At 40.0% G+C, this 26376-nt stretch overlaps 1 protein-coding gene across 6 annotated transcripts in view; it reads left to right on the top strand.

Annotated features, from left to right (window-relative positions):
- The window catches only part of ACSL4 (acyl-CoA synthetase long chain family member 4), a 69097-nt gene that overhangs the window by 14064 nt on the left and 28657 nt on the right, over positions 1 to 26376 (top strand). For all 6 annotated transcript variants that reach the window (XR_006213603.1, XR_006213602.1, XM_042975313.1 and 3 more), the window contains 11 exons: positions 1206 to 1315; positions 1435 to 1573; positions 3663 to 3813; positions 3969 to 4092; positions 7277 to 7348; positions 11124 to 11263; positions 12641 to 12813; positions 14809 to 14883; positions 18244 to 18435; positions 19567 to 19681; positions 22698 to 22855. Coding sequence is in view for 4 of the 6 variants with exons in the window: in XM_042975313.1 (XP_042831247.1) it covers positions 1206 to 1315; positions 1435 to 1573; positions 3663 to 3813; positions 3969 to 4092; positions 7277 to 7348; positions 11124 to 11263; positions 12641 to 12813; positions 14809 to 14883; positions 18244 to 18435; positions 19567 to 19681; positions 22698 to 22855 (1449 nt within the window). In the remaining 2 variants the exon portion in view is untranslated. The remainder of the gene's footprint in view (positions 1 to 1205; positions 1316 to 1434; positions 1574 to 3662; positions 3814 to 3968; positions 4093 to 7276; positions 7349 to 11123; positions 11264 to 12640; positions 12814 to 14808; positions 14884 to 18243; positions 18436 to 19566; positions 19682 to 22697; positions 22856 to 26376) is intronic.

Here is a 26376-nt window from a genome sequence, read left to right as displayed (position 1 = left end):
AAAGATATCTGATAATGCCTGTTAAAGTAATTTCTAAGAGCTAGCGTGGGAATTAGTTGGCAGCTGAATGGATAGAATTTAGGATTTTGCTTTTCAATTGGAAGTGAATTGTACCTGAAATATTTGGGACCTGGGGGTGTTTTTTAGGAAGTGACACACAAAATAATGATTAAAAACAAAAATACCGTTGCTTAGGATAATTCTAATTTGTTGCTTCACGTCCAGGGCATCTCATTTGACTCATTCTGTTTTACGTGTGAAATGAGCACATTAGATATGTTGGCCAGAAAGTAAAGTTGGGTGTCTTCCTGCTTCACAAACATTTGTTTTTGCAATTGTGCATGAAATGGTTTAAAAAAATTCTAAGTCCAGAATAGTGCCTGTCGTGTGCTAGGCACTAAGTTATTTACTGAATGAGGTAGAACACTACAGGTGTAGTGTAGGAATCAGGAGTTTGAATTTCAGGCAAACAAAAATGAATATGAAATGATCCCCTATGTACCCATCACCCAACTTCAATAAACAATAGCTTGTGAAAAGTGGCTCTTCTTACCCACGTCGCTGTTTTGGTTACGAGCCTAGAGCTGAATTTCCAATCCGATCTAGGTTTAGCAGATGTCCTTTGATACTAACTGGTCCTGGTTTCAGCCCATGTTTCCTTTCTCTGGTAGCTCCTAAAGACTAGATCTCCTTGGCCACCCAGTTACGGCTTAGAGGTCACTAATCAGCGTGGACGTTGGGCCCACATAAAAAACTCCCTAGAAGGAGTGAGAACATGATTCAGATTTGAGATCCTCAGTCTGAAGATTCTCAAGGACTTACCCACTGTTTGGTGCCATGGCCAGTGAACCTGCATGTCACAGGGTAGTCCTAGGTAGGCTAGCTCTGACCGGAATTAGCAGTTCAGCCAGAAACTTACTCACCTCGAGAATCATGATTGCCTAATTTTTGAACAGTTGTGGCACTTCCAGTATTTCTGGGTTTCTTCAGGTTTAGGATGTTAGAATCCTGTGAATTTATAAGGAAAAGTTGGGGCTACCTCGAAGTTTGAGGCAGTGTTGAAAGATATTGGCAGAGACTGTGAAATGAAATTACATTATAAGATGTGTGCATCCATGAATGTTCCTATCACAAAAGGCTGACTTAAATAATGTAGCTCCTAACTGTTTAATTAGTTCACATTTGTATTTTTTTTTATTATGTAGTTGTGACTTTATATGCCACGCTTGGCAAAGAAGCTGTAGTTCATGGGTTAAATGAATCCGAGGCCACCTACCTGATCACTAGCGTTGAACTTCTGGAAAGTAAACTTAAGGTAAATAAAAATATTTCTCTTAATTAACATGGTGTTATCTGACAGGTCATGAAAATGTCCAATAACTGAGTTTACCGTGGGCCCGTATTTAATAGCTGGATCTTGTTTCTGTTCAACAGACTGCACTGTTAGATATCAACTGTGTCAAACATATAATTTATGTGGACAATAAGACTATCAATAAAGCAGAATACCCTGAAGGATTTGAGATTCACAGCATGCAATCAGTAGAAGAGTTGGGATCCAAGCCCGAAAACGGTAAGTAAAGCTGGTAAAACAAATTTATTCGTCTGTTTAAGGTTTGTTGTCAGTAGGGCAGGAAAGGAAGTAATGCAAGTGAAAACTGTACACTTCTTGGATTTAAAAAAAAGTTTTAAAATTTTTATCAAGACCATATATGATTGAATGTTTATTTACTTTGTGTGTGTGTGAGAGAGAGTGTGTGCATGTGGGTCAGGGGCAGAGAGAATGGGAGAGAGCGAGAATCCAAGCAGGCTCCACCCTCAGCGCAGAGCCCGACGTGGGCCTTGAACTCAACGAAACGCTAGATCATGACCTGAGCTGAAATGAAGAGTCAGACACTCAACGGACTGAGCCCCCCAGGCACCCCAATGCAAAAATTTTAAGTTTGTGTGTTATGTTCATTTCATTTTTCCAATAATGCCTTTTTATTGTATTTTACAAAAGCATCTATCCATAAATCATTAGAGGGGAAAAGGTCCTCACAACACATAGTTTGAGAAACACGACTCTAGTACATTGGTTGGCAAATTACAGCCTGCTGTCTGTTTCTGTAAATAAAGTTGGACTAGAATACCGTGACAACTATTTAACAAGTGTCTATGGCTGGGTACCTTTGGCAGAGGCTGTATGGCCCTCAGAGCCTAAAATATTTACCGTCTGGTCCTTTCTGAAAAGGAGTCTGCCGACCCCTGCTCAAGATCGCTGAATATAATCTGTTGGGAAGACCTCTCTATTTTCCTCCCCCAGTCATTCAGTAAAAGCAAAGATAGCACTGGAGCTCAGGACTTTAAGATGATGCAACATTTGTACCTTCAGGGACACCTGGGTGGCTCAGTCACTTGAACATCGACTCTTGATTTTGGCTCAGGTCATGATCCCATGGTCGTGGGATCGAGCCCTGTGTCAGGCTCCACGCTGAGCATGGAGCCTGCTTAAGGTTCTCTCTCTCTCCCTCTTCCCCTCACCCCAACTCATGCAAACACACTCTCTCTCTTTCGAAAATACAATAAATTACGATAACAACAACAATAATATTCCTAAGTTCAGACAGAGGGCTAAGAGAAGTGAAATTTAGATACTATTTAGATATTACCATTGATAGGGAATGAAGTGTTTATAAACCTCTCCACACGGTCTCTCTCAGTATCATAAAATTCCTGTCTCATTTTGATTAGACAGAATCAAAGTATGGTCCAATCCAGATAGGGCAATAAGCACTAAATCTGGAAGACCCAAAAGAGTCCTGAAGCCAGACACATAACATGGGTTGTAATTACAGGAGTGAGTGAGCGAGTGAGTCACAGAGAGAGAGAAGAGAGAAAGGACCTCTTGGTGTTATTTTTATCTAGGTACACTTTCAGTACTTTGAAAAACTGATTTCCTACACAGATTTCAAGAAGCAACACTAAAAACAGTAGAAAATATCATTTTGGTTTGGTGTTCTTTGGATTATATGTGCTGCTTGGAATGTAATCTTAAAATAATCTGTTAAATGTATAATGGTTATCTAATTCAGTGTCCATGGTTCAGTTATTATTAAATTATTTTTATAAAAAGTGAGAAAAATACCAAGTCCAGTGGCTTTCAATCAGGGGTGTGTATGAGTGTCACCTGTGGAGCCTTTGATCCATCCCAGACCCGGAATGCTCAGAGGTGGGGGCCAGAGACAGAGACTGTATTTTGTTTAAGTTCTGCAGGTAATTCTCATGCCCCCCAGTGGTTGAGAACCATAATCAGGCCCAGCCATCTCATTTTAAAGGTGAGCAAACTGAGGCCTGAAGGGCTTGCACACAATAGTCTATCTCCCTAATTCTCCAAAGTCCTGGCTAGCTTTCCACAGCACTGCTGTGTGTGCAGCACCTCGGCCAGGCAGGGGTAGACCAGGATTGGGCTCAACACCCAGAAAAAGGGCCACAGTGGCGTTCAAGACTCTCACTGCAGGTAACCAGAAATTCGATCACCATTTTTTGTGTCGGTTGTCAGTAGAGAGCATTTGTTTTACATGGTTCATCATTATGCAAAAAATACCTAAAAACTCTTAATCTTTGTGTAAGCAATTGAACTTCTAAACTGAAGAAAACGCAGTGCTTTTTCATTCTTTTAGCGAGCATTCCTCCGAACAGACCAACTCCTTCGGACATGGCTATTGTCATGTATACCAGTGGTTCTACCGGCCGGCCCAAGGGAGTGATGATGCACCATAGCAATTTGATAGCTGGAATGACAGGCCAGTGTGAGAGGATTCCTGGGCTGGGGTAAGAGAGACTCATTCCATGTTCTTCTTTGCGATGAGAGCTCCTGTTCGACATCGTCTAAACTCCATCTGTGTAGAAACGAGAAGGCTATTGATGTTTCTACTTAACCATGCCTTTTTCCTGACGGCTTACATGTTTCTCTTATTTCATTTTAGACCAAAGGACACTTACATTGGCTACTTGCCTTTGGCTCATGTGCTAGAACTGACAGCAGAGATATCCTGCTTTACCTACGGCTGTAGGATTGGCTATTCTTCTCCACTTACACTCTCTGACCAGGTGACAAGCCTTTTACTCTTTCCGCGCCATCCTATTAAGTTGCGCTGTTTGGCTGAGAACGTATTACTGCGAATGTGAGACACTTCAGTTCACTGGCAGCTTTCTCCTCGACTTCAAAAATAGCCCCTGTGGGCAAATATGTAGCTGTAAAAAAGAGTTATGGATTTGTTGGCGTTGTTTCATCTACATCTTCTTACATGATTTTGAAGCTTACAGTTACTTTCATTTTGTTTTATGAGATTTTGACTCTGGATAGCTTGGGTAGAGAAGATAAATGCACCGAGTCTTTTGGATACATTACCCATAAACAGGGATAGATTTTCTGGGAGAAGATGTGGCGGTAGGATCGTGGCCCAGTTTTGCTCTCAGTTTTCTCTAACACTGTGCTGTCCACAACAGCACGCTGAAGTAGAGATAATTCCAATGATATGAGAAAAATCTCATTTCTCAGTTGCTCCAGCCACATTTCTTTTTGTTTTCTATTTTTTTTTAATTTTTAAATTTGCATCCAAGTTAGTTAGCATATAGTACAATAATGATTTCAGGAGTAGATTCCAGTGATTCATCCCCTATGTATAACAACCAAGGCTCATCCCAATGAGTATCGTCCTTAATGCCCCTTAGCTATTTAGCCCATCCCCCCCACCCACAACCCCTCCAGCAACCCTCAGTTTGTTCTCTGTATTTAAGAGTCTCTTATGTTTTGTCCCCCTCCCCTCCAGCCACATTTCAAGTTCTCAGCAGCTAAGTGTCACTAGTGGGTACCACTTTGGACAGCACAGGTACCAGACCTTTCCATCATCATGGAAAGTTCTATTGAGTATCCAAAGGCAGCCCTCAGCTTTGCGCCTGGAGTCCAACTGGGTTCTCCCTTCTCCTTTGTTCACAGTAGGAAGCCCAACAATGGCTAGAGCTAACTCACGTATTTTACGTGCATTTGAAATTACACAGCTAATACCTACTGTCCACAGTTGTTTAATTTCTTCTTTGGACCTGTTGCTATAGAAAAATGTCAACCAGAGGTTGAGGCAAAAAAGAGTTTCTGAGTATAGATAGGAATGACTTGGTTTTAGGGAGAGGTTAGGTAGGTTGTGTGATATTAAGGCAGAAAAGTTAAATGGATGTCTTTAGATTTGAGATTCCAACCATCTTTTTAAAAAAATTGTTTTTGGATGTATAACTTAAAGGACATGAATCTTAAGTACACTTCTTGATTGCATTTAATGTACACACATAGACCCCTGTAACCATCCGTATCTAGATCAAGATAAAAAAGAACATTCCTGGAACTCCATAACGTCCTTGTGTCCTTTCTGAATGATGACCACCTCCCTGCAACTTCTCAGGATAATCCAACCACCTCTTGAAGTGGGTTTATCATGAGAAAAATGTTCTGTGTTCTAGACAACTACCTACTTGGTACTTTAGGGAACACAACCTCATTGTAAGATGGAGAGCTGCCGTATGAACTACTCAGCTGAAAGTTCACATTTAAAATCTGCTAGAACAGTAATGGAGAAAAGAAGGGATCAAATAAAGTAATAAACGAGACTTGATGTAGTCAAGTTAAAATTGATCTATGAATAAGACTGGGGCTTGAACTGTAAAATAAAAATTTTAGAAAACTCTGTAATGTTAAAAGAAAAAAAAATCCACAACGATTATGTTTTTGATGCACTGTAGTGGGCTTTTCTTGTATTTAGAAATGTTTCAAAATGTGAAACACCTTTCAATAAGCTTTGAGTATGATTCCCCCCCACCTTAGGGAAGTTCAGAAGTCAGGGACTAGCAACCCTAGCTTTCACTGCCTTTCTGGAAATAATAGCTTCAGTGTAGGGAAGGGGGGGGCAGTTGGAGTGAATGCCCCACCTGTCTTTTTCACGAACTTCCTAATAAAAAGTCTCAATCTTCCTAGGAATCAAAAACCCAGGAATCTCCCTCAGATAGGAAATCAGAAATAGGTGGGACATTAGAGGTGCCACATTTGAAGCCAACAGATAAGCATGATGCTGTCCTGAGATTATTGCGATCATAAGAAGAGAACTGATACCATTACATAGAGTCATAAAGAAAGTGAAGAAGGGCTCCTTGTGGCTAGTGCTACCCTGGAACAGCTCTTTAAAGCGACAACTGGTCAGCACTACATGGAGGGCAGCTTGGACTTGCAGGACATGAGAGCCCATCTTTCTCTCTACAGAGCTGCCCTCCCATGTGTCATATGCATGTGCAGGCGTCGGTTTCCACTTGCAAATGTGCACACACTCGCACATACATAAAACAACAAGCAGTTATTTTATTTCCTTTATCCCTCTTAAAGAAAAGCAGGATAAAAGCAATTTGGTTCTATTGGCAGAAAATTTTCTATGACGAAGCCGGTGGTCCTGGCATATCACACTGTCCCTTAAGAGCTGGTTTACTTCCCGCCTGTGTCAGCGTGACTAATAGACACATCATACATCTAAACTTACAGACTAATGAACTGCATTATAGCTGGTTCTTTCTTCCTTTCATCTCCCTTTTTCAGTGGGCTGCTTTATCAGTTTTTCTACCTGTTGCTCTGATATTTGAAATCCCAAATAGTATTTATGTGTGTAAGCAATGAAAGAAAACAAAAGAAAGGAGAAATATATACATACTTAGATATATATGTGCATATCCCCACATGGTCACTGGCAGGGTCTTCAGTATTCTGTCAACCACAATGTTACCGAATTAGTGTTTTTCCATCGTGTTCATCAACGGCAGTGACTTGAAGAGGTGGCTTTGCCATTTGGCTAATCAAAGAAAGTTAAAATATTTTCCATTTTCTTTTAGTGTTCAGTGTACCTTAGCTGAGGTTTTGTATTCTCTCTCTTTTTTTAATGGATGATTTGTGCTGTGCTTGATACGTGAGAGATAAGAATGCGCACTTTACCCAAATATCCCACTCTCCTTTATTATGAGTCAGAGCTTCTCCTCTAAGGAAAGCCGAAATGTACTAGAAGAAATCATCTCCAGGATAAAGCACTAAAGCCACTTCCACTTTAGACATTTGCAAGTTATGAGAGTTGTAACCAATAACTCAACGGGGCCATAGAAGATCAGATTCCATTGTGTAAATTTCTGTCACTGTCAGTACTTGAATTATCACACTTTTTTGCTGAGGCTGGCTCTCCTGATCCTATTTGCTTTTTCTTTCATGTAGTCCAGCAAAATTAAAAAGGGAAGCAAAGGAGACTGTACTGTGCTGAAGCCGACACTCATGGCGGCCGTTCCGGTGAGTACAGAATATAAATGTCCTTTATTGCTTGCACTTGGACTTTTTTAAAGGTGATGTTCTCAGGGTTTTGCATACAGTTTTAAACAACTTCACTCAATTGAGATCGTGGCAAGTGTGTTCATTAAAATCTGAAATCAGCATTGGCAAACTTCTGACACGTATGCCTGTTAGTGTTGCTGATCCTGGAAAATTAGTGATGAACATGACCTAGTTCAGATTACCTAGCGTGAGAAGTGGCCATAATATTTCAAAGGTAGAAGATATTCTAGATCTCATTTTTGTTTAATCACAAACTGTATTTTATTTTTATTTTGAACTTTTTAAAAGTTTATTTTGAGAGAGAGAGACAGAGTGTGCACACGCGATGTGCACATGAGCGGAGGAAGGGCAGAGGGGGGAGAGAGAGAATCGCAAGCAGGCTCCACACTGACAGCGTGGACCCTGATGCAGGGCTTGAACTCATGGACTGCGAGATCATGACCTGGGCCTAAGTTGGATGCTTAACTGACTGAGCCATGTAGGCGCCCCTAATCACAAATTTCAAACAAATGAGGAAGCGTAGGTCATCCCAGAGAACTGAAGCAGCATATCCAAAGTTATGGAACTGAGTCTCAAATCCAAGCCTCCTGACCCTAATCGTGACTAGGAAAACTGGCACTTGAGAGATCTTCCAAAGAAAAAAGCTTAGTTCCAGACGTTTAAAATCCTTATGTGAAATACTGCCTTTCATCAAAATAAGATGTTACAGCGTTTTTGGCCTTGTAATGATAAACATTTCACACAGTGTTTCAAATTTGCATAATCAGATATGTTCTAGCACTTTTAGGCTTGGAAACTCCAGCGGGACTGTATACCGTGACTGCTTGTATTGCGATCAGATTTTAAGTCTCATCCCAGTATCTCTCCCAGAATTATTTTTGTACATGGAAAATTGGAGATGAGATAATGAAGTGTTCAGCCACTTTGTTTTTTAAGCTTCTTATTACAAAATTATTAAATAACGAAAGAATTAAAAGAGGGCACAGTAGCCTTTGCCTTTTTATTTAGAGGTGCTGAAGAATTCGGCAAGTTTGGAAACTGAAAGAAGCTTCTGATTAAAACATAATAAAGTGATGCTAATGATAGGTACTACAGTACTTGCTGTTTTTAGGACCTGTCCCTAAGGGCTTTAGATGGATTATCTCACTTAATCCTCCCTAAGACTCTCCTAGGTGGATCCTATTTTTCTGGTTTTATAAAGAAAAAAAAAAGTTTTCCCAAAGTCACAGAGCCCGAACTCTACCAGTCTGATACCAGACTTTTCTTAACTACTATGCCTGTCTGTTTAGGATTGTGATTGTGTTTGGTGTTTTGGGAAATAATATTTTGGGTTTATTACTCAAAGTACAGGAGTCCCTAGTAAACCCTATCAGAGAACATAGGGAAGGAAAAAGACCAAGGACTGTAGGAAGCAATGTCTGAATTTAGGCCTGAAGGATAAGCAGGAGTTTGTGGATATGCTGTGTATCTTCTAATTGCCCATGGTCCATTCTTCTTTACTTGGTGCCTTGGAAGGCTAACTTCTGTGGATGAATCACCAGGGCTTGCTTGTCTTTTGTTGGGTTCAGCCAATTACTGGCGCTCAGGAGAGATCACAGGGCAGGGAGAGAGGAGGGGTTCTGCATATTTACTGCCTTTGCTCCTTCCCTGTTGGGCTGCGATTTGGGGCAGTTGTCAAGCGTCCATTGAACAATCTCTTTCCCATTGGCTGTAACCAGGTCTTGCCCGTGGCTACAGTCTTCACCGGGTTCCAATAATACATCTCTCCTCTTGGTTCTTTAGGCCTGAGGATAGTAAACAGACTCTCATGTTGCTGGTCCATGGGTGTTTCACTGAACTTTGTTGGTTCCCTTAACTCCTCCCCCTCCTGTATAAATAGGCCTTAAAAAATCTTTTTTACTGAAAATCGATAGATTCTATTATCTGAGTTTGTTTCTTTCCTGGATCAGAATGAAAGATCCATTTAGTATTGTACAGTCACATATTCACAGGCTGAGAATTTAGAATACATCACTGCTTCTTGTAAGCACTGACTCAGTTGAACATCATGTAACATTAGGTTGAAGTGAAGGGTGACTTATTGTGCTAATAATAAATCCTGCCAATTTGTTACGACTATCATTTGTGTTCCTTACTCATAGAGGCCTTCCAGTGCCCATGACTCTTATCTACTGGAAAGAGTAGTGGAGGTAGTTCTGTCACATCTGTCTCACTCCTGTAGGCTTTTTTCCTCCACCTGACATCCTATTCACTTTCTTAAGTGGGATAGTTACAGGATATTAAAGTCCTGTAGGGAACTTTTGGAATTTCTCAATCACAGATCTAGACAAATATGTCAGTTAACACAATGATTCCATCTGTGGAAATGGACAGGACAACATTGTGCCATCCTTGAATGCCATTGCAGCCTCCCTCCACCCCCATGAGCTTTATCAGGATATAATTGACACATACCATCGTGTCAATTAAGGTATACAGTGTACAGTGATTTGACATATGTATGTATTGTGAAAAGATTACTATAATAATGTTAACGCACCCATCGTCTCACAAAGTTACCATGTGTATGTGTGTGATGAGAACATTTAAGATCTACTCTTTTAGCAACTTTCGAGCATATAATACAGTCTTGTTAACTATACTCCCTGTGCTGTGCTGTACATTACATCCCCAGGACTTGCTCATCTTCTGCCTGTAAGTTTGTATCCTTGGACCAACATCTCCCTATTTGCCCCACCCGCTAGCTTCTGGCAGCCACCAGTCTACTCTCTGTTGCTGAGGTTGGCCGGTTTAGAGTCCACATAGAAGTAAGACCATATAGTATTTGTCTTTTCCTTTCTGACTACTTTCCCATAGCATAAGGCAAGAGATGTTTTTGCTGTCCTTATTTGTGAATGGCTCTGTTATGATATCGAAAGAGCCATTCATAAAACTATTCATGGTAGCACAACTGAATTTCCACTAATTGCCACTTTAACTATTTAAAACTAGGTGTTTATAAATAGATGTGCTTTATGCAATAATTCTTATTAATTTGTGCTTACTCATTTCAAGAAAACATCATTTAGTGATAGTCTGGGCTTTTTTGCTGGTTTGTTTCAGGGGTCTTTGTTGTTGTTTTGTGTATTACCTTGGGAGTCACTGTATCTCGAACCTAGTCCTCCTTGAATTTTCCAAGGAGCCATGAGCAAGAATCCTGTTCGTTTTTGTAATCTTAGCTTCTACTGAAAGGGAGTAGAAATGCCTAAATTACAGGGACATAAGAATTTTAAGGAACTCTAGAAAATTCTGTAAGACAACTCTTAAGAAACTCTGTAAATCTCTCTGCCATGCTATAAGAGTCACAAGGTAGTAGCGAGAAAAACATCAGAATTAGATTCAACATAGTTGGGTGTTTTTCGGTGCTATTGGAAAATAAGTGAATATATTTGAAAAAATTAAAAATGATAACTTATGTGGGAGGTGAATGAATTATTTACAATCTAGTAAACATTTTTTAAAATTTTTAGATAAACTTAGTGTATAGAACCGGAAAATCCCTATACGTGTCCCTAGTCTTTTTGAAATCGTGAACAAGTAAAGTCAGTGAAATTAATTATATAATAAAGTAAATATATCCATTATACTAAAAACTTTGACCTAAGAGGTCAGAAACAAGGTATCTTCAACTAAAGACCATCTCCGTGTTGGTGTAATTCTTTTCAGATTATTGAATATTTTGCTTGCCTTTTAGGAAATCATGGACAGAATTTATAAGAATGTTATGAGCAAAGTCCAAGAGATGAATTATATTCAGAAAACACTGTTCAAGATAGGGTATGATTACAAGTTGGAACAGATCAAAAAGGGATACGATGCACCACTTTGCAATATGTAAGTACATTTCATAGACTCTGTAGTGTGAGCCTGGAGATATTGTGTGTTTACATCTGGAAGATGAAGAAGTAAATGGCAAGCTAATTTACTTTGGGCATCACCACCATCATCATAAGGTTGCATTTCCCTTTTATTCACTTCTAACCCTCATTGCTTCCATAGCAAACATAGAAGACTCTGAGCTCTGATCTTGGCAGTTGAACAGATTTTAATAATTGAGTAAATGTTTAAGACGTTATTGCAGAATTTGGCCTTATGAAGAAAAACCAGATTAGACTTTGGAATCAAAATGTGTGAGTTTACAAAGGGTCAGTTCTGACAAAAGGTGATACTCAAGATTTTAATCTGCAGGAAGGTTTCTGATTTATTGTATTCATAAAACAGTGTAATAAATATATGAACATAACAGCTATTTTGGTTAGTGTTTGTTTTTGAGAGAGAGAGAGAAAGAGAGAGAGCAGGGGAGGGGCATAGAGAGGGAGACAGGATCCGCAGCAGGCTTCAGGCTCTGAGCTCTCAGCACACAGCCCAGTGAGAGGCTTGAACCCACACACACTGTGAGATCATGACCTGAGCCAAAATTGAGAGTCCGACACTTAACTGACTGAGCCATCCAGGTGCCCCTTATTTTTAATTTTTTTAAATGTTTATTTTATTTTTGAGGGAGAGAGATAGACATAGCACGAGTGGGGGAGGGTCAGAGAGCAAGGGAGACACAGAATCCAAAGCAGGCTCTAGGCTCCGAGCTGTCAGCACAGAGCCCAATGTGGGGCTCGAACCCACAAACCATGAGATCATGACCTGAGCAGAACTTGGACACTCAACCGACCGAGCCATCCAGGCACCCTGAGCATAACAGCTATTTTAAATGTTGTGCTGGAGGGTGGATATAGGGAAACATTTTTCATTAAAAGGGAGATAAGGTCAATAACTAAATGTTCTAAAGACAATTGTAATTTTTGTTTCCTTTGACATCATCATTTTCTTTCATTTGCTGTATGTGAGAGCAGTTTCCCAACACTGCCTCTTTTTTTTTCTTTAATTTTTAAGAGTCTTTCTGGCATTTTAAAAATGGAAGTATAGCTGACGCACAGTGTTCCCTTAGTTTCAGGTGGACAACATAGTGATCTGACCACTCTGTACATTATGCTGTGCTCGCCACAAGTATAGCTACCATCTGTCATTTTCTGGCATTTTTTTTTCAAGATGTTATTAGTCGTTGCTTTGTGAACCTCTCATTAATTACCACCATGGTTCTGAAATGTAGGTGTCCAACCAAAGTCAAGAAATAGTTCCCAGAGCTTATACAGTAGGATGTGACCAAGCATAATGTATGCATGTATTCAAATTATTGCCCCTTGTGCTTTTCTCAAGGTTACTGTTTAAAAAGGTGAAGGCTTTGCTGGGAGGGAATGTCCGCATGATGCTGTCTGGTGGAGCCCCGCTGTCTCCTCAGACACACCGATTCATGAATGTCTGCTTCTGCTGCCCTGTGGGTCAGGGTTACGGACTGACAGAATCATGTGGTGCCGGCACAGTTACTGAAGGTAAGTACTGGTAACATGGCAAATAATTCTGTTTGTTGCCACTAATGTTTATACCCCTTAAGTAATAACAGATTCAGTGTAATCCTGAACAGGTTTAGTTCTAGAAACTTCCAGTTGAACTATCATGTGTGCCCTTTATGTTTAAGCCTTGTCTGTATTTATGCCATCTTGTCAGTCCTCAAAATTCTGTCACCCTGGTCCTTTAGTCTCTTCTGTCTAAATGCTTGTTTCCTCGGAGAACTGCACTCTTGGAAGAAAGTATCACTTTTATGCTCCCTCTTGAATGTATATTCCTGCCATGACTTCTTGTTTGTTTTCTGTTCTTTTCAAAACCCGATAGCCGTGTCAACTTTGGCACTATGGAAATTTCAAACCACATAATTCTTTATTGGTGGGGCTCTCTTGTGCATTATAGGATGTTTATCAGCCAGGTAGGTATCAGGAGTAACTTACTCCTCCCAGCTGTGGCAATGGAACATAAATCGAAACATTACCAAATACCCCCTGAGGGGTGAAATCATCTTGGGTTGGGAAACACTGGGGTAGGTAATACTTTTTGGATCATCCCACTTTCACTTTATATTCATGTGCCCAAAATCAACGCCATCATCCCAGACCTTCTGTCCACCTGGCAGATGGTTGGTGACTGTGGTATTACCATCCTTAAAACCATTCACAGCATTAGCTTTGAAGTCTTCTAATTGTTTATTTTTTAAAACTTTAACTTCAATTGGATCTTCCCATTTGTTCATTGGACTCCTCCCTCCCCTGCATGCCACCTTTGGTACCTGGCCTCTTATTGCCTCACACTCCTCTGAGGTAACAGCCTTTCGGCAGCCATTCCTGCCTCTATTGTATCACTTGTGATTGATCCTGTATATTTCTGTTGGGCATCTCCACCTCAAACACTCACTGCTTCAGCCCTGGTGGATCTAGCTTCCAGACATCTTTAATCTGTTGCCGTTGTCCCCATCCATCATTATTTTCCATTATTTCACACACACACACACACACACACACACACACACACACACCCTGGCTCTGCTCTCCTCTCTTTCTCTTACGGGCATTCTTGCTCTCACCTCTCTGTATTTTCTGTTCCCTTGTCTTGGAATGCCCTTTTTGCTAACTGGACACAGCCACCTTTTAATGCCCAACTCTTCAATTAAGTCTTTGCCAGTGATTTCATTTCACATTGATCTTTCAAGTCCCTGAGGTACCGTTGTGTGCACTTCCAGTACCATGCAATTGAGTATTTAAATGTGCTCTGAGTTGCTTCATGCGCATTTTGTCCCAGGTAGTTTGTTTGTAAGCTCATTGAGGGCATAGTCTCCTTATCTTTTACGTGTTTCCTCCTTTCAGTGTTTAATATAATGCTAGGTACATTATAGGGTATCTATAAATACTTGATTATTGATAGCAGTACTTACAAATTACAAAAGGAGAATATTGTCATCATCCTGTTTGGTAATAGCAGTTAACATTTATTGAAAACTGAGTTTGTGCCAAGAAGTGTTAAGCACCATCCACGCATCATCTCATTGAATCCCTACAGCATATCTCTATAAGAAGTAGGTTTTCTTACTCTCCCCCTTTAATAGATGGGGAGATGGAGGCCCAGTGGGGTTAAGTAATTTGTCCAAGTTACACAGTCAATCAGTGAGTGGCAGAAAAGGAATTCCAATCCAAACCTGTCCTCCTGGAATCTTAGGTAGATAATGGTAGGGGCAGCTCTCCTCCTTTTACAGAGATTTTTGTACTTATTATCTCAAATAGAGCCCGTGAGAAGCGAAAGTGATGTAACAACATTGGTACTGATTGCACTGTTGAAATAGAGTTGAAATACTGAAGCATGGTCACACGTTGCGCTGCACTCACAGTGGCCTCTCTTTTATCATCTGTGAGACTCTGGTTCTAACTCCAATATCCCTGGTCTCCCATGGGCACGAGTCTGAAATGTGGTATGCTAATATATTTGTTGCATTTTCCTCCTAGTTACTGACTATACTACGGGCAGAGTTGGAGCCCCTCTTATTTGCTGTGAAATTAAGCTAAAAGACTGGCAGGAAGGTAAGAGTTTTATGACCAGCTCTACTGGTTCTAGATACGCTGAAAACCACCATGAGCCCCAAGACACCCAGTCTTTAAAGTGTTAGGTCGTCTGTGATAGCAAGGGACTCTTTGCTGTTGCTGGTTCCCGGTGCTTTCTTTTCCTCAGTAAAGAGGGTCCCAAGAGGAAAAGAAAAACCTCTGGAATTTAGGCATGATGATTCTGAACTTGAGAATACTTGATGGTAAAGAGGAAGAACATTCTTAGTGGGGCATTCCCTAGGTCTGGAGAAGGATGTATATCCGATCTTTGGAAGCTTGACTTTGCTAGCGAGGACATTTGGGCCAGGAAATGAAACCCCAGATTTTTAAGGGATTGAGGGACTGACTAATCACACATGCATGCTCCAACCTCTTAGCTCTTGACCCCCGCAAACATTTTCACAGATGAGACTCAGTTCTCAGGCCATTTGTATGATTTTATCTTTATATTTAATTGCAAAGGGAGGGCTGCACTTTATAGACATTGGTGATAATCCTTTCTATAAAAGCAGCTGGAGGCAGAAGTAAACCAGTCTTCCTGGTAAAACTGAAAACTACTAAATGTGTTGCATTAACTGCAAAATAATGAACAGCCTGGCCTTGCCAGATAAAGGAAAAGTAATTAAGAAGCTTAAGAATTTAGGGGTGCCTGAGTGGCTCAGTTGGTTAAGTGTCCAACTCTTGATCTCAGGTCAGGTCATGATCTCACGGTTCATGAGTTTGAGCCCCACGTGGGGCTCTGTGCTGACAGTGTGGAGCCTGCTTGGAATTCTCTCTCCCTCTGTCTCTGCCCCTCCCCCACATGTGCTCTTTCTCTCTCTCTCTCTCTGTCTCTCAAAATAAATATATAAACTTAAAAAAATTTTTTTTAAAAACTTAAGATCTTAAAAGGGAATATTCATTGTTGAATGGAGCCATAGGCTGAAAATTTAAAGGACCAGTTAGTTACCTTCTAGGACAATTCTCTTAGGTTGTTCAAACCCAAGACCGTGAATGGGCTGTATCTGACATAAACTTGGAGTTCCTAAGTGTTTCTCCTCTATGACTTTCTGCCTATGTGCATTATTGTCAGTGCTCAAAGAGCAAATGACTATTTTTATTTTATTTTATTTTATTTATTTTATTATTTTTTTAACATTTATTTATTTTTGAGACAGAGAGAGACAGAGCATGAACAAGGGAGGGGCAGAGAGAGAGGGAGACACAGAATCTGAAACAGGCTCCAGGCTCTGAGCTGTCAGCACAGAGCCTGACGCGGGGCTCGAACTCACGGACCATGAGATCATGACCTGAGCCAAAGTCGGACGCTTAACCGACTGAGCTACCCAGGCGCCCCTTTATTTTATTTTATTTTTAAACGTTTATTTTACTTTTGAGAGAGAGAGAGAATGTGAGCGTGGGAGAGGCAGAGAGTGGGGGACAGAGGATCCAAAGTGAGCTCTGTGCTGAGAGCAGACAGCCTGATGTGGGGCTAGAACCCACAAACTATGAGATCATAACCTGAGCTGAAGTCAGACACTTAACTGACTAGCCACCCAGGTGCCCTACAACTACTTCTTTTTAAAAACCACATTTAAAATCCAGTTGCATTCCCAAGATCTTTACATCCTGGGACTAAGTCCTCCTTCTGTCTCCCATGGCAATGCTGTTCTGATTTTAGGATGAAAATCTGAAGACATCATAGACAATATGTGTCTGGGTGTGTTGAGCCTCAGCAGCACAACTGTTTCATTAGATGGGTTATTTATTAGGCAGTGAAATTAGAGAAAGCAGGTATATCGTACAACTTGGTAAGGCAAATTTTGCCCCTAATTTTTATTTTCTGTTATTGTACTTCAGTATCTATCAGTTTTGGGGAGTGGGGCCATTTTTGCATATGTCTCTGGAGTTTTCCTTGCCATGAGGGAAACTTTGTTTTATATAATAGGAATGATCTTAATATTTTATATGCAATGGATTTTATATTTAAATATTGAATAGTTTAAAATTTTTAAGAGCAGCTAACAGCTGAAAGGACTCTGCTTGAATCCTTTTTAAACTTAAAACCTAGGGGCGCCTGGGTGGCTCAGCCAGTTAAGCGTCCGACTTCGGCTCAGGTCATGATCTCACGGTCCGTGAGTTCGAGCCCTGCGTTGGGTGCTGTGCTGACAGCTCAGAGCCTGGAGCCTGCTTCAGATTCTGTGTCTCCCTCTCTCTCCGCCTCTCCTCCTCTAGCACTCTCTCTCAAAAATAAATAAACATTACAAAATTAAACATAAAACGTAATCAACATCTCAGTTTATGAATTCAGATTTTTGTATATTTCCCTTAAGCTTTATTCAATAATAAATAGGTAATGAGTAGTGGTAAAATATTTTAGAGCTCTTGTAAGTCATTTCAGTGTTTTAAAGTTGTGACTGGGTGGGGTGCCTGGGTAGCTCAGTCAGTTAAGCATCTGACTTTGGCTCAGGTCATGATCTTGCAGTTCGTGGGTTCAAGCCCTGCACTGGGCTCTCTGCTGACAGCTTGGAGCCTGGGGCCTGCTTCAGATTCTGTGACTCCCTCTCTCTATGCCCCTCCCCTGCTCATGCTCAGTCTCTCACTCAAAAATAAATTAAAAAATTTTTTAAAAAGTCTAAAGTCGTGACTGGCCATAGGCCAAAGTTAAGAAAATCCAGTTTCCTTCCGGTTTCCCATAGCTTCTCTTTCCCTCTCACTTCATGGTGTTGCCTTTGGTAGACACTCCCTACCTGCTCTCTTGTATTAAAACCTCCTTAATGTTTTATTATTTTTTTTTTAATTTTTCAGAGAAAGAGAGCACAAGAGAGGGAAGGGCAGAGAGGGAGATGAGATCCAAAACGGATTCAGTGCTGACAGCAGAGATCCCAATGCAGGGCTCAAACTCACAAACTGTGAGATCATGACCTAAGCCAAAATCAGATGCTTAACCAGCTGAGCCACCCAGGCGCCCCTGTATTAAAACCTCCTTAGAAAAAAATCTGAAATGCATTGATACCAGCATATTACTAATTTACTTAAAACAGCTTCAAGCGTTACCCTTCTTGGGGGTAATTTTTTCTAAAGCTCTATGAACCCCAAGCTTCAGTGGCGTTCTAAGTGTGAAATTTTGTCATTGGGAAGGTTTGGGATGGGTGGTGGTTGGTTATTATCATTGTGCCTTCCTCAGTACCCCCAAATTACAGTTACCCATTATCCTCAGGTCAATGTGAATACATGGAAACTAATGTTCTCCCAAGGAGTAACAAAATTTGATCTGCAGAAAAATATTAGCACAGGAGTGTTAAGAATGAATGCAAGTACATTTTGTTTTAGAACAATAACTAATTTAATGGCTTCCAGGCGGCTACACAATTCATGACAAGCCAAACCCCAGAGGGGAAATTGTAATTGGTGGACAGAATATCTCCATGGGGTATTTTAAAAATGAAGAGAAAACGGCAGAGGATTACTCTGTGGATGAAAATGGCCAAAGGTGGTTTTGTACTGGAGATATTGGAGAATTTCACCCTGATGGATGTTTACAGATTATAGGTCAGTATATTCTCACCATTTTCCTTCCTATCCAAGAGGCAGTGTGGACACATTATTTTCCCTAGTGGCTATCTATACATATGGCTCCAGCTATCCTGGAACCTTAGAAAATCATAAATCCTCAACAGTAATCTGTTCTTCTGAGAATGTCAGTTGGTTTGGCACTGCCCTCACTAAGCCTAGTGAAATAGATTTTTAGCTCCAAAATAGCCCTTCTGTTATTCCCTTTAATCGGGCAAAAGCTAAAATAAAAATTTGACTAGCCAGCTGGGAAGGACCACTCTGTAGAGTCCCATTCAGGTCCTTTTTAAGCCATAAAATTTCCTCAGTCATATCTCTAGCGGTCGGTCCATTTAAATCTGTCTCTGGACCTGTACCTGACCTGAATGTAGTTAAAGATTTCTTGGGAAAATTGGTTCTTCATCCTGAAGTTTGATCTACTGGGGAAATCCCCGGTAAACATGATTTAATCTAGAACCAATCCCCTCCACTTTTTTTTTTTTCTTGATCCTTAATTGCACTGGAATCAAAGGTGGGTTTCTGTCAGCATGTAGAGTGGGTTCCCAGGCTATGGGTAGGCAAGTCAGAATTCATATGGAGTTGTAAGGCCACTGATGATTATTCAAGCTGTGCCATCCTGTGCCAGCACATTCTTTCTTAGAGCACTGTCATTTTAATAAGGAAATGTCAAATAAGGAAAATGGGGAATTAACATTTATTAACCATGTTCTGTATGCCAGACATTGTCCTATATGCTTATATGAGGTAGGGGTCAGTATCTCTGATAAAATTGAGGGTTGGTAGGGTCAACTGACCTGCCCAGGATCATGTAGCTTGTAATGGGCAGAGCTGTCATTCAAATCTAATGCTGTAAGACCCTGTCCCTTCCATTAACTTTATCATAGTATTTAAGATTATAATAAAATACTGAGCATTTTAGCTAGTACTTCTTCAGCTAGGTGTTTTCCTTGTAATGGATGTGCATGAACAAGCATTATTCTATAACAGAATTTTAGAAGAAGTATCTGTGTAAATAAAGATTAAGGCAATGAGATTGAGGGAAAATCAGAATTGTGCGGATCTTAATAAAATGGACCGGATAATTTACCATTCGTTCTTCATGACTTCTAGATCGGAAGAAAGATCTGGTGAAGTTACAAGCAGGAGAATATGTATCCCTTGGGAAAGTTGAAGCTGCATTGAAGAACTGTCCACTAATAGACAACATCTGTGCTTTTGCCAAAAGGTAATTTTAAAGGCTGCATTTGTGTCTCCTATTATTCCAGAAAAAGGATGATTGGAAAAAAAATTGTGATTACGTATAATCATAAGGGAAACATCAAATTTTCATCAGCAATGGGGAATGTTACGCATTTCTGAAAGTTCAACAGTTTGAAGATCATTTGAGATGATTGAGACGTTTTAACTAATTATTGGACACCTTCTGTGTCTTGCTAAGTACTTAGCTATGCCACAGCACTTACTTCATTCAACATCCTTAACAGCTGAGACATAGCATAAGTAAATTTCCTAAGAAGTTAACACCCCTAGTCAAAGTTTTCTAAATCAGAAACCTAAGAGGTTAGATCCTTTTCTTTACACGTTAATATGGTTTATTTTTATGGGCTTTATTACACCCTTTAAGAAACGTAACTGTAAAAAACACAAAATATAATGGTTATCATCTTAACCATTTCTAAGTGTATAGGTGACTAGTGTTAAGTATATTCACATTGTTGTGCAGTCAATCTCTAGAGCTTTCTATCTTGCAGAACTGAAACTCTCTGTCCCTTAAACAACTCCCCATTTTTCCTGGCTGTGGTCCCTGGCTCCCCACCATTCTCCTTTCTGTTTCTGTGAATTTGACTACTCTGGATACCTCATATAAATAGAATTGTACAGTATTTGTCTTTTTGTGACTGGCTTATTTCACTTAGCATAATGTCCTCAGGGTTGTATATTGTAGCATGTGTCAGAATCTCCTTCCTTTTTAAGGCTGAATAATGTTCCATTATGCAGGTAGACCATATTTTGTGTATCCATTCATCCACTGATGGACAACTTCAGTTGCTTCCACCCCTTGACTATTGTGAATAATATTGCTATGAACATGACAAATATCTCTTCAAGATCCTACTTCCCATTCTTTTGGGTATCTACCCAGATGTGGGATCGCTGGATCATAGGGTAGCTCTATTTTTATGTTTTGAGGTCCCGCCGTACCGTCTTCCAGAGCAGCAGCACCATCTTTACCTTCTCACCAGCAATGCGCAAGTGTTCTAATTTCCCCGCCTCCTCACCAACACTTGTTTCTAGTTTTTTGATAGTCATCATAATGGGTGCGAGGGGATCTCTCCCTGCTATTGATCAGTGACATGGAGCATCTTTTCATACGCTTGATGGCCATTTATTTGTATGTCACCTCTGGAGAAATATCAAGTCCTTTGCTCATTAAACATTTTTTCTCTCACTTTCAGTTATACAATACAGTGTTCTCCACTGTAGTCACCATGTTTTTACGTTAGATCCTCAGGCCCTGTTTACCTTATAGCTGAGAGTTCGTACCCTTTTATCAACCTGTCCCTCTTTCCCCTAACCCTTGGAAACCACTTTTCTACTTGGTTTTCAGGAGTTTGACTTCTTTTCCTGTTTTTAAGATTCCACATATAAGTGATACCACGCAGTATTTGTCTTTCTCTGTCTGGTTTATCTCGCTTAGTATAATGCCCTCTGAGTTCATCCATGTCGTCACAAATGGCCGAAGTTTCTTCTTTACCATGACTGAATGATATTTCCTTGTATATATATCCCACATCTGATGAGCACAGGTTGTTTCCATACCTTGCCTATTGTGACTAATGCTGCAGTGAACATGGGAATGCACGTCTCCCTTCAATATCTTGTTTTCATTTCTTTTGGATTTTTATTTCTTTGTCTAGGCAATTGGATTGCTGGATCGTACAGTAATTCTCTTTTTAATTTTCTGAGGAATGTCCATACTGTTTTCCACAGTGGCTGCACCAATTTACCTTTCCACCAGCAGTGCACACGGGGTCCCTTTTCTCCACATCTTCACCAACACTTGTCGTCTCTTGTCTTTTTGATGATAGCCAACCTCGCGGTTGTGAGGTGATAACTCATTGTGGTTTTGATTTGCGTTTATTTCCCTGATGATGAGTGATGTTGAGCGTCTTTTTGTATGCCTGTTGGCCATTTGTATGTCTTTGCAAAAATGTCTATTTGGTTTCTCTGACCATTTTTTGATTTTTTTTTTTTTTGCTCTTGAGTTATAGGACTTCTTCACATATTTTGGATATTAACCCTTTATCAGATATATGTTTTCAAATATTTTCTCCCATTCTGTAGGTTGCCTTTTCATTTTGTTGATGGTTTCCTTTGCTGTGCAGAGCTTTTTAGTTTGATATAGTCCCACTTGTTCATGTTTGCTTTTGTTGCCTTTGTTTTTGGTGTCAAAACCAACAATACACATTGTTGAGACTGATGTCAAGGGAGCTTACCCCCTGTGTTTTCCTTTAGGAGTTTTATAGTTTCAGGTCTTTGCCCACTTTTTAATTGGGTTATTTCGGGGGGTTTGTTTTTGTTATTGAGTTATAGGAGTTCTTTCTATATTCTAGATATTAACCTCTTCTCAGATATATGACTCACCAGTATCTTCTCCAATTCCATAAATTGACTTTTCACACTGTTGACTGTGTCCTTTGGTAACGTAGAAATTTTAAATTTTTGTTGTAGTCCCATTTATCAATTTTTTGTTGCCTATGCATTTGGTGTCATATCTAAAAAAGCATTGTCAAATTCAGTGTCATGAATCTTCTTCCCTGTGCTTTCTTCTAGATGTTTTATAATTTTAGCTCTTATGTGTTTAGGTCCTTGATCCATTTTGAGTTTATTTTCGTAAGTGGTATGGGCTAAGGGCCCAACTTTATTCCTTTGCATATGGATATCCAATTCTCTCAACATCGTTTGTTGAAGAGACTGTCATTTCCCCACTGAGTGGTGATGGCACCCTTCTTGAAGATCATTTAACCATATATGCAAGGATTTATTCCTGGGCTCTCTGTTCTGTTCCATTGGTTAAATGTCTGTCTTTATGCCAGGACTATGGGTTTTATTACTTCTTAATGAAGCTGTAACACATAAGAGAAATATGTATTTGGAATTATGTATACTGTTCCATTCAGTAACTTACAATTTTTCTCAATGTTTTAATTTCTATTTTGTGTTATTTTCTAATTTTTTAGTGATCAGTCGTATGTGATTAGTTTTGTGGTTCCTAATCAGAAAAGGTTGACACTTTTGGCACAACAGAAAGGAGTGGAAGGAACTTGGGTCGATATCTGCAATAACCCTGCCATGGAAGCTGAAATACTGAAAGAAATTAGAGAAGCTGCCAATGCCAGTAAGTAAGAAATCACTTGTCTGTTGAAGTCCCTGGATGTCATTTAATGATGTCTTGTGCATTAGTCTCCTTGAGACGTCTATTTCTTTGTTTTAATGGTAAAATACAGGGCTTTAAAAACCTGCCTCTTGAAAAAAAATTGTATATACACATACATTATATATACATTATGTATTATACTATAATAAATATATAGAAACATATATAAATGTATTTGTATGTCGGAAAGATCCTTAAATGTCGTAGAGTAGAATAACCTATCTAGTTCCTTATTGCATGTTACAACCATCCCTGCTGACTGGTCACCCAGCCTGTGCTCGGAATGGCCCATCTTTGTTCTGATAGTTCATGATGAGGTGCCCTGGTGTGGATCTCTTACCATTTATTGTTGTGGATACTAACTTGGTGTGGGCCCCTTCAATCTAGAGATCTCTGCCCTTCAGTTCTGGGAAATACCCATTTATCTTTTTTGTCTGTTTGCTCCTTCTTATTTTTATAGTTTTTCCCCATCCAGATTCTTTGTGTCTTTATCTGGGACTACGTTTCTGTGACTGTTGGACCACCTGCTTTCATCCTCTGGTTTTATTATCTTTTGTTTTCCATCTCATCCTTTTTGTTTTACATTCTGGCGTAGTCCCTCTACTTTTTTTAAAAAACATTTTTAATGTTTATTTATTTTTGAGAGCCAGAGTATAAGTGGGGGAGGGGCAGAGAGAGAGGGAGACACAGAATCTAAAGCCGGCTCCAGGCTCTGAGTTGTCAGCACAGAGCCTGATGTGGGGCTTGAACTCACGAACCATGAATTTTATTCCCTCCTTTACTCGGCTTTACTCCCTCCTTCTGTTGTACTGAGCTGAAGTCAGATGCTTAAATGACTGAGCCACCCAGGCGCCCCCAGAGCCTCTCTACTTTATCACTTCTTCTAGCTATTGGATTTTCCATTTCCAGTATCAGAATTTTAATTTTCAAGAGCTCGTTCCCATTTCCTCCATGTTCTTTTCGTAGCACCCTGTTGCTCTTTCATGAATGCAGTCAGTGTGTTTGTCTCTTATTCCTTCGAGCATGTTCAAGGGACTCCTTTTATGAAGGATACTTCTCCTGTTATTGCCTATCTCCTCCAAGTTCCACTTCCTGCTTGTTTTGGTCACAGCCTCTCCTATATCTGCAGATCCTTGTCTGTCCATTCATATTTGAGAACGAGGCACTAAAATACTGTTTGGAAAGCTCACTGGGCTTTACCAACAGGCTATTCAGATGTTGGTGTCTTGAGTCATTCCATTTCTACAAAGCAGACTTCTTCAGTCCCTTGCCTGGAGGATATTAGCCTCACTGCCTATTCCGGTAGCCAAAAAGAGGAAATTGGAATGGGGCTGGGGGTAGGGTGGGTGGTTCTTACCCCCACAGCATCCTTTTCGTCTCAGCTTTACTCCCTCCTTCTGTTGTACCTAGTGTCCTGGAGTCCAGAGTTTCTCTCGTTCGCTTTTCTGAAAAGAAAACCTGTCTCCAGCCCAGCTGGGGAAGAGCAGGATCAGGGAGAGGAACTGTCCTCTGTGCAAGCTGAGGGCCAACCCTCTTTCTTCAGCGTATCCCTCATCTCTGTCTTCAGAGGCATGGGCTCAGGGGGTCCATTTGCCTCTCGTCAGTGTCCTCTGTTGGCCGTTAGCTTTTAGCTCTCTCGGCTCCCTGTCAGTTACTGCTAGTTTGCTTGCTTTAGGTCTTCCAAAATTTTGTTGAACTCTCATCCAGTGTCCTCTTTCTCTCCTTTCAGGTGTTTCCTTGTGGTTAATAACTTTTTCACTTTAAAAATTATTTTAAACTGTTTACATGATTTTCCAAGGGGAACGTAGAGAAACTGTGAACTCCTCATGCTTAATTGGAGGCTGTTAACCTAATTTTTTTTTTCTTTTTGAGAGAGAGAGAGAGGACCCAAGTGAGCAAGGGGCAGAGAGAGAGAGAGAGAGAGAGAGAGAGAGAGAGAGAGAATTGGGACTCACCCGAAGCAGGGTTCGAGGTCACCCAAAGCGGGGCTCAAACTCACGAACCATGAGATCATAACCTGAGCTGAAACCAAGAGTCAGATGCTTAACCGACCGAGCCACCCAGGTGCCCCAATAAATTTTCTTTTTTTTTTAAATTAACCCAGTTTTTAACCTTATTGCTTCCCCTCCTAAAAAGTGAAAATATCATTTTCTGATTAGGTTATGTATATTCATTGTAAAATGCTGGACAGTACAGAAAATTATAAAAGAGGAAGTAAAAATCACGTGATTACAGTAGTTATTTTGGGTGGTGACCTTACATTCTGGTAAACATACCCAACCCATCAGCATCATTGACCTGTTTCTAAGTCAGTAGATACAGAATTGCATTTCATTTTTAACAGCTAAATAGTATTCCAGTATCCGGGTATCCACTTAAGTCTTTGTTGGACTTTTTAAGTGAGTTCCTCTGTCCTGCACTGTAAACAAATATAACACATATCTTACATACTCAAATTATTTTTTTAATTATTTTTTTTACTATGAATCCCTAGAAATGGAATTTCAGAGTCAAAGAAAATGTCTATTTTTAAAAGGCTTTTTCCTCTCTGTTGTCACATAACTCCCTCTTCTCCCAGAAAAACTGTAGACTAGTTTATACCTTTATCAGAGGTACACAAGCACTCCTATTTCCCTAACTAGGCTACATATAATTTATTTTTTTTTAATTAACTACTTAGGTTCCATTTTGGCTTAAAAATATGGTTTGTAATAGTAGCTACTGGGTGGAAGTTGAAAAACTATTTTTCCCCAAGAAGAACATGCTTGTAGTTAACTGTGGACACTATAAAGTTTTACATAACAGATGCCTGTTAACATAATCAGATTGAAAGGTAGGTTGCTTTATGACCATAAAGACAGGGGCTTAATGTTTTTTTTTTTCTCAAAGATGGCTTTGTCAGTTATAGTATTATTGACATATCACACTTTTTATGTTGTTATCACCAGGCTACCAGAATTTTTTTCATGTAGTATTTCAAAAAGTATTTCAGCAAATAGGCTGTTATTCTTAGTCACCCGCTGAATGTACTAATGGGTAAAATGCGACTTGAATAATTTGTCATTGTGTATTTCACTGTGTAAAAGCAATAATGGGGAAAGTCAACCTGGATCACAATCAGGTGAAAAATGGAATAAGGTTCTAGGATCTGCAGGACCCCCATAACTTTCCTAGATTGAGGCATGAAATTGAACAATCAGTGATTTGGAAAATATACAGTAATCATGAGCTTAAATGTATAAGTCCTAGTTTTTCTGTGCCACGAAATATTTATCTTGCCAACCTTTTGCTTCCAGTTATAATTTCAGAGACTTAAGGCAAAAAAGTATAAAATAGTCTTGACTGTGTTCAGCTAAAACTGCCTGAAAGCACACAACTTTTATAGCGGGCCTCTTCATGTTTTAAATAGAAGTGTGAGGTCTGCAACCAAGTTTGTGTGCCCTGTCGCGCAGCCAAGCCAATCACTGAGATATCGAGTATGC

Source organism: Panthera tigris, chromosome X (genome assembly GCF_018350195.1).
Source record: "Panthera tigris isolate Pti1 chromosome X, P.tigris_Pti1_mat1.1, whole genome shotgun sequence".
Classification (NCBI taxonomy): Eukaryota; Metazoa; Chordata; class Mammalia; order Carnivora; family Felidae; genus Panthera; species Panthera tigris.
Note: the sequence above shows the minus strand (reverse complement) of the source record. Positions and strands in the feature narration are given on the sequence as shown.